General features: G+C 37.2%; 1 protein-coding gene across 1 annotated transcript; it reads left to right on the top strand.

The window, feature by feature from the left end:
• Window positions 1-563: 563 nt before the first annotated feature.
• On the top strand, window positions 564-2201 carry LOC126595814 (uncharacterized). The gene is given in 3 exon segments (XM_050262116.1): window positions 564-910; window positions 912-1010; window positions 1345-2201. Coding segments are annotated over 3 exon segments (876 nt in total). The 5' UTR covers window positions 564-769; the 3' UTR covers window positions 1981-2201.
• Window positions 2202-8843: the final 6642 nt, after the last annotated feature.

The raw sequence follows: 8843 nt of genomic DNA, 5'->3' as shown, positions 1-8843 counted from the left end.
TACACCAGCAGCAATATTGTACTAACAAAGGAAAAATAGAGTAGACCACCCACATTCCATATCTGGTCTCACTATTTGCCCACATCCCATTTTTCCTTTTTCCTCCTTTTTGTGTCTGGTAACTTTCGGATTACGCACTTTCGGAGCTGCCGTGACACAATTCTGGGCCATTCTTTTTTGTTCATCCTTCATCCAACACCTTAAAAAAAGTCCCTTTATTTGACATATTCGGTCATGTAGTGAACAAGAGTCCTATTCCGAAATGCTGCTTGAATTTGTACACCGAAAAGGGAACAAATAAAATCTTGGAGCACGAATGTAGTATATAAAAGCCAACTGTCAGTGAATTTTGAGAGATAGATTTCCACTACCCTGATGGGTTAGATTTGTTCACTTGCATTTGGGATTCAAGATAATTCAAAAATGGTCACACCAATTCAATTATTCCTTGGTGTTTAGACGCGGTAGGATAAGTAGTAGACCTGGTGTCCAACTAGACTGTGTTTCCACCTTCATTTAGTGGGTTTATATATCATACCTACTCCACTCAAATCAGTAAAAGTTCTTTTTTTCTAAATTTTAATTTTCTTCTGTTCATTGCTTTGTAAATGATATCTTGTACACAAAGTTTAATCTTATAACAATTGTTTGGAAAAAAGAGTTACTGTGGCAGATCTCATAATACAATAATAACAGTTCGGTGTGTTTCCTCAAATTATATGTTTCCCTGTAGTTACCAACATTTTTTAACTGTTATATTACTCCAGGAATGGGAATGAAAATTGAGTATGCCATCAATATTTTAGGAAGGTCACAAAATAGCTGCAGCTTAACCGTGCATCAGGTGGATGACTGGGACTATTTTCAGAAAACTGGGCTGAAGGAGAAGTATCAGAAGGCTAGAGTTGAGGGGCACACTTCGGAACTCGATGGACAGGACGCTGGACAAGCACAACATGGATACCATAAAAAGTACGATGCAGATGCATGAAGATACGTTTAAACACCAGGTATGATCAACTTTAATGCATGTATCAGCTCGAATTGTATGCTGATCATGTTCCACAAAGCATGAGTTCTTTTGGTTTTCATGGAAATGCAAATATTAAGCTTTGGGAAGTTGATTTTATAGCCATTCAGTCACCGACATCTAAATTTCTCATCCAACCATACCTTTCTGGATAAGCAAACCAGTCAAATTACTCCAAGACACAATTTGATTACACCTTTTTTGCTTATTAGATCCTAAGTCTTATACTTGTCAGATCAGATTGTTTTTGTCTCATAGATTTAGTATTTTTGAAACTGATGACAGCAGTCCTAACCAAAAACCAAATATTGCAGATTCGAGAGCTACACCGTCTGTACAGTGTACAAAAGATGCTAATGGATGAACTGAAGAAAAAGATTAAACAAAATAGACTTTGCGGCCCAATAACCAGTAGTGCAGATCACATTAACCAATCTCAGTGGATTAACTGGCAGCATTCAATAACTCAAACTTCTTCTGGATATAATTTCCATTTTCAGAGATTGAGGGATGATCCGAACTCTAGAGAGCGTAGTGGAAGTTGCTCGGGAGACACTCTGAGAATGTCAAGGGGATTTGACCTTGAAAGGCCTGCCGAGGAAGACATCTCAACCAGATTCAGTACAATTGACCAAGAACAAGCAGGGCCAAGCTCTCACATGTCCCTCAAAAGTAAGAGTGTAACTGGCTGTGATGAAGATAGTGAAGTGGAGCTTTCATTAAGCATCGGAAGTAGCAAGAACAGGAAGAGATCGAAATCTTACCAGCCTCAGTCGGGATGTTCAGAACTGATCCATAAAGCAAAAGAACTCGATTCGCCTGCCTCATTCAAATCAGATAGAGGAGGAGATAGCAGTGATCCCACAACTCCCATGAGCAGCTCTAGTGCGACATGTGACCAAGAAAGAAAGCAGCCACATTGGCTTTTCCATGGTTTAAAGCTCAAGTAGGACTAATAGTTCAACTTTCGTGCGTGTTTCTTCAAAAATCTTCACTCTGTTCATTATTGAAATTCTAATTAAGTTGTCACTTTAATAAATAGACAATCGAGATACTGTTCTCATCACGCATTACATTGGTGTATATAGGAAATTTTCAAACGTTGGTTGCTCCATATTTGAGTGCACTGGTTCATTATCTTCTTAGGCAATTGATTGAAATTTAAAAAGTACGTGATGATTATGACTAACTCATGCAAGAACTATTGGAAATTTATTGTACTTACTTTCGAAGGAGATGCATCACAGATAAGCCAACAAGAAAATTATAAATTACAATGGTAAGACAAATAAAGAGTATGTTAAACTCAAATTTGTCGCCAGGTGTTTGTCGATTGCTAATGCATATAATTTGTTGTTGATCTTAATTCCTTATGCATCGTAATATTCATAACCTCCACATCCATCAAAAGATCAAGACAGGGAAGAAACTATATAAAAGCATAGCAGTACCGTATGGACTTGGAATTTTATCTCTCAAATCATGCTCTTATTTTAATTCCTTGTCTTAAACAGGCTCCTTGGCCCCATTAACCATTCTGCTAATGAGAAGCACAGGAGCGTAGTTGCCTATACTATTTCTTTGGAACCATTCGATACTAGTATTCTAAACCAGGCCATCAATAACATGAAACATGTGTAGCACATGTTTTGGTTGTTATTTTCTTCATTTATAAAAATAAATAGAGGGCATGCTTGGCCAAAGTTAGCAGATGGTTGCAGGTTCATAATTCCTCTGTGAGAAACTCTTTTGAAACAAATATATTGTACACCATCCGTCCATTAGATAGTGAGAATATCTCATGTTGATCACTGATTGTGTCCATTTTTTCCTGATATGGCTGCATTTTTAGGAAGCATAGAAATTTCACTCTATCATTTCCATCACCAATCACCAAAAAAACACTACCACAAAAATGAAATTCTTCGATATATGGTATGACTGAATTGCAATAAGTTCACAGAGTCTCAATCTTTCGCACTGCAATCCTAATCGGTCTTTCGGTCTTCAGCTTCAAGCCAGTCAGTCACCATTTAATTATTAGGGTGCCGCAGGCCTAGGTGTTTTTGCATTGTTGTGCTTCCTCCCATCCGTCTTGTCACCCAACAAAAAGAACAAGAAGATTAATGTTTGTTAGTAAATGCCAATGCAAGCTAGCAAGTGTGCTTCCAACTACATAATTCCAATCTAGTCATTTTCCCAAAATATTGAAATCTGCACAACCTCGTATACTTTTCTAACAATTCCAAAAATATGTTATTTCCTTGGTCACATCTCTCTCTCAGGCCTCTTCTATCAATACATTGGGCACAGTTAATATTTGGATGAGCAGTTAAATGAAACATGCTTGAAATACTTATTCAATCTCTTTGGGCTTACCACTTGCTGCAAAGATGCAAAGTGCATGCTAATACAAAGCCCATGAGCAACAATATATCAATATGTTTGTATTCGAGCTGAACTCTACATCAGATAAGAGAAAACCAGGATTAGAAGTTGGGAAGGGTGCTAATACTGCTGTTTGAATTACTTAATTGTTCTTGCTCACATTAATAATAGTAAACAGGTTCATTACTAGTCTATGAAAAGATTTGTTTTAGAATGGGTGGGTGGGGGCAGCAAAAGAGAATACAAAGCAGGTATTTGTCCCAGCTACTTTCTAAACCATGAAAGACCAGATCGAACCCATTGTTTGTTGGAAAGTTTTATGAATATACTAGTTACTCGTTGAACAAACCGGTCAATTCAATTAGAGTCCTGAGGTTTTCAGATTTTATGCTGACCAGTCAACCAGAAGTGACAGATGAACGACAATGTGTATTAAGCTCAAAAATTCAAAGTGTTTCGAACCTAAACAAGGTGACTTATGAGATCCAGTGCATCTAATATTTGCGTACATATACACAGTAGTCATGTATCCTGTTAGATTTACTAAAACAACAATAAGATGTTTGAACCAAGATAGGCATCTCTGTTTGAATGCTTACTTGACTAATCTAGAAACTCACCTATTCGTCTCTACATGGAGAATATTTCTGCAGGATAAAATAAGCCAAGAACATTATTCTTCCTTCCTCCATTCTCTTTAAGTGCTAAATGTTCTATAAACTAATTTCCGCAAATTTAATTTAAAAGAGGGTAGAGCAAGAGTTTCTGGGTGTAATACTCTTCTCTCGTTTTGAGAGTGTAGATGCCTTGCTTGTAACTATTATTAAATAGCTAATCTTGCATAATTCCATTCTCCAATCTATTTAATAATAATAATAATAATAAAATAATATTTGTAGTTTTAGTTAAAATTGAGGGTTTATGATAACATCTCTAACAATCTCACAAACTCAAATAATGTTGTAGCCTATTTTCTCTCAGTGGTGCGAGAGAGGAGAGAGAGAGAGAGAACTGAGGAATTTATTGAATGTGTATTTCTCTTTGCCTATGCCTTTATTTATAGTAAACCATGAGGAGAAAAAACTTGCTCTCCAAGTAATACAAATCCCAATAGGAAAGAATCGCTAACAGAAAGAGTAAACCAAATGTACCAAGGATTCACACAATCACACATGTGTCAGAATTAATGTCACAACACTGCCCCCCTTTAGTATGAAAATGCTCAAGTACAGGGTGCATTAGATCTTCATGGATGGTATAGAAGCAGTTGATGAAGTCGTCTCGTCTAGTCAACACAATAAGCGAACGTGAGTCTCAAAACATTGAAAGAATGCATAGGTAGTAAAATTCACAAAACCTCGCTAAGGTAAAACCCAATGTAGGATAAAAATCATAATCTAAGGAGAAAAATGAGAAGTTGTATTAAGTCAAAACTAAACTCCTTCATGACGCAAGTAGGACACACACAATGGTATTTGTGGATGCAAATTTTTGCCATCTTCTCCTTTGACGAAAATGCACTTGCAAAATAATAACACCTAAGATTAAGGCCAAAAGCCTCACGCTCCCACGATGAATGGGGGGCTTTGGCCGAGGAATCTCCGATGCCAAAGTTAGAATTCTAAAAAAGAATGTGTTTAGGAGTTTGTGGGTAGCAAATGACTTAATTTTTTAGTAGGATAATAGGGCTATTTATAGGGGAGTGGCCGGCCCTATTTGGAGAATAGTGGCCGGCCATATATGGTGTATTTGGAGAATAATTGCAAGATATTATGTGAAATAATATCTTGCAATTAACGTGGTAATTAATCCCAAATTAAAAAGGAAGTTTTGGGAGTTACCTTTTGAATAAGGATTTTATGAGGAGTGATAAGGGGGATTTGAATAAATCTCATTTTGATCACCTTTGACTCTTCCTTGATTAAGCCGTTATTGTCCGTTGCATGCGCATGGGAATCTCAGTGTGCCTCAAGGGTAATTTTGTCCATTTCACCCAAAAGTCCACGTGTCACCTCCATAATTTTCTCGATTATTTTTGGCTCCACAGTATTGACCAGCCTAGGATGGGTGCCTCGTTAAAACCTTATCAGGTAGCAAAAACTCAATGGGCAAAATGCTCCTAACAGTAGGAAAAAAGATACATTAAGGTCAAGTGAGTATACCTCTGGATACATCCCTTGAGTTTGACAAACTTCCAAATGAGAACTACAAGCATTGGAAATTAGACAATTTACACATGCCAATTCCTTGAACAAGCTTCTGGAAGGTAAACTTCAACATTGACTTTGTGAAGAGGTCGGCTAAGTTGTCTTTGGAGCGAATTTGGTTGACTTCAATGTTTTGATGCTTTATTGATGTGATGAGACCGCATTATACTTGGTATTGACTTTGTTGATGTACCATATCTTGGGGTAGTCGATACATGTTGCATTGTCTTCATGGGTCGTCTTTGGGACTCAACGATGGATGAAAAACCGCAAATACTTAAAAAATGCTCAATAAGAGCTCTCAACTATATTTCCCATGTATAGTGTAGTGAGGTGCGATGAGACTTGGAACAATTAGAAGATTTAGCAACTAAGATCTATTTCGTGCAACTCCAGGATATTGTGGTATCCTTAATAGTAAAGGCATAATGATTTGGGAACGTTTCTTCTGGGAGTTTGATAAGTAATCACATCAGCATAATGAATAAGACAAGCATCATTATGAGGATCAAGGGGTTGGACTTGCTCGGGATGCCTAGGATAAGCCCAAATCCATAGAAAGAAAAAATGTCTTTAATACCAATTTAGTAGCGCCATGTAGGCTCAGTGCTTTATCTTTACCAACAGATGAACAACGAAAGAGATGTCTTGTATAATGTAATGTGCTAAGTAGAACAAAGTGAAAAGTTGAGCTTAGATATGGAATTTTGGGTTCCACAACCTCTTCATGGATCTCATTTGCACTTTGCTTATGTACGATCGTGGGTGTACTCAAAAGCAACACTTTCTGAGCGTAGTTCGACTAGTGAGAATACCATCTGAACTATGCTCAACCATTAGGTTAAGACATAATCAAGTTTTCACAAGATCCTTCATCTCAAATTATGTCTTCAGGTGTGAGACAGTTTTCTTGAGCTCTTCTAGAGTCTTAGTGGGATTCATGTCATGAACATAAACTGTAGCTCTAGCAATTCAAAATACTTCATGGTTAACACGTAAGGGCATAATTTATTCATATCCTAGACTAATCAAATAATCACTTAAACGGGTATACCAAATTCGTTCGAATTGTTTTAGTCCGTAAGTAAATGCCTAATTTGAATTGAGAGGGTGTTCTGTGGTGTATAACTATTTGAACTAGTTCATGTAATTCTTCGGGATCTTACATGTAAATCTCCATAGCAATACCCCAATGGAGAAAGCGCTAACCATATTTATAATGCTACAATCATTCACAACGTGTTTGAGAGAAACCTTGTGCCATAAGGCATGCGTCACATTATTTTATCCATCTCATTACGCTCTTTTTGCACTTGTAATACAACATGATTGCATTTGGAAGTGTAGGAATGACATGTCCAAACATTCTTTGGTAAGGAATCTAATTCAACCTGGATTGTAATTTGAGTAGGCCAATCAATTCTACTTTGTCACTAATTGACAGAACAAGGTTCAATATTATCACTTTTCATTTGTCGGTATCTACCATATAATTGAAACATCATCCATGATAATCTCATTCTAACACCATATCTCACCTAAACTAGTATGCTACAAAACATTGATAGATGACATTCAAATAAGCAGCTTACTCTCTTTTGCTACTGTGTTGCGGTGGTGAAGTCGGGTGAAATAGCGGCGATAAGGTTGATGATGATGGGTGGAGAGTCTAGTTCTCTTCCCTTTTAGGTTGAATCTAATGCGTTCGATATCCGTGCATTAAAGCGTGTTTATGGTCTTGCTGCTGAAGTGGCTAAGAGCTTGGCCGGGCTAGTTTTGGACCCAAAGATAAGCTTCAATGATTAGCTTTTGCAATCCAATCGGCATGGGGTCCATTTCTGTGACTGAGATTGATGACGATGTAGGTTAACTAATGCGGATTGCACTGTTTCTCGTGGTGAAAAGAGGCCTAAGTTCATGTTCTCAGATAATGCGATGGAGAAGCTATGTCACCCTTGGAGTAATGCACTAATCATCAAGTTGTTGAGAAAGTCACATACCTATAATTTCCTATTGAATGGGCTAAAGTAGAAGTGGCAATTGAAAGAAGGTATGCAACTTATAGATTTGGATCATGATTTCTATATTGCTAAATTTGATTTGGAAAAGGATAGGGAGTTTGTACTTACTGGTGGCCCATGGATTATTGCTCGACAATATTTGACAATACAGAAATGGAGGGCAGGTTTTCTCCCTGTTACTGAAGTAAATACTCGTATGGTAGTGGATTAGATCACTTTTGCCTGATTTAATTAGCCCGAATGAAGCTATTTTTGTCCTTGGAAGGCATATTACTGACAACATTCTTGTGGCTTAGGAGATCCTTTATAAATTTGGGAACTCCAAAAGCAAAAAAATGGTTCTTGGCATGAAAAATTGACCTTTCAAAGTCTTATGACCGCCTAAATTGGGATTTATTGAATATGTTCTTGTGGAGGTTGGTTTGCCCATAAGCCTCATTCAACTTATAATGGAGTGTGCTTCTACTGTCCATTACCAAATTTGTCTTAATGGTTGACAGAGGTGTTTGTGCTTAAAAATGGAATCAGACAAAGGGATCCATTATCACCTTATATGTTTGTTTTATGTATTGACAAAATGTCACATATCATTACTAATGATGTTACCAAGGGGAGGTGGAAACCAGTAAAGGCTTCTCAATCTCGGCTTGGTGTCTCACATCTATTTTTTTGCAGATGATCTTATACTTTTTTTTATGCAACTCCCAAGCAAGCTAGATTGATCAAGAGCTGCCTTGAAAAGTTTTGTATTGCTTCAGGGCAAGCTGTGAATTTTGAAAAATCAGTTTTACATTGCTCTCCTAATACTCCCAAAGATGTGATTAATGGCATCAATGCTATTTATGGCTATCCTGTGTTTGACAATCTCGATGATTACTTAAGAATGCCTCTAATTCAAATGAGAGTTACAAAGTCTACCTACGCAAGCATTGTGGATAAAGTGCATAAGAAATTAACTTCGTGGAAGAGCAAGGTTCTTTTTATGGCTGAAAGGACTACTTTAATACAAGTTGTTACATCTGTCATTCCCAACTATGCTATGCAAACTACTAAATTACCTACAAGCATATGTGTTGATCTTGACAAGCTGAACATGAATTTTTTTATGGGGTGACACTGATAAAAATAAATGTGTCCATCTCTATCAATGAAGCATTGTTTGCAGGCCAAAATGCAAGGGTGGATTGGGCCTCAAGA

This window comes from Malus sylvestris, chromosome 13, assembly GCF_916048215.2.
Source record: "Malus sylvestris chromosome 13, drMalSylv7.2, whole genome shotgun sequence".
Lineage (NCBI taxonomy): Eukaryota > Viridiplantae > Streptophyta > Magnoliopsida > Rosales > Rosaceae > Malus > Malus sylvestris.
The sequence above is the reverse complement of the archived record's forward strand: the minus strand, read 5'-3'. Positions and strand labels throughout refer to the sequence as shown.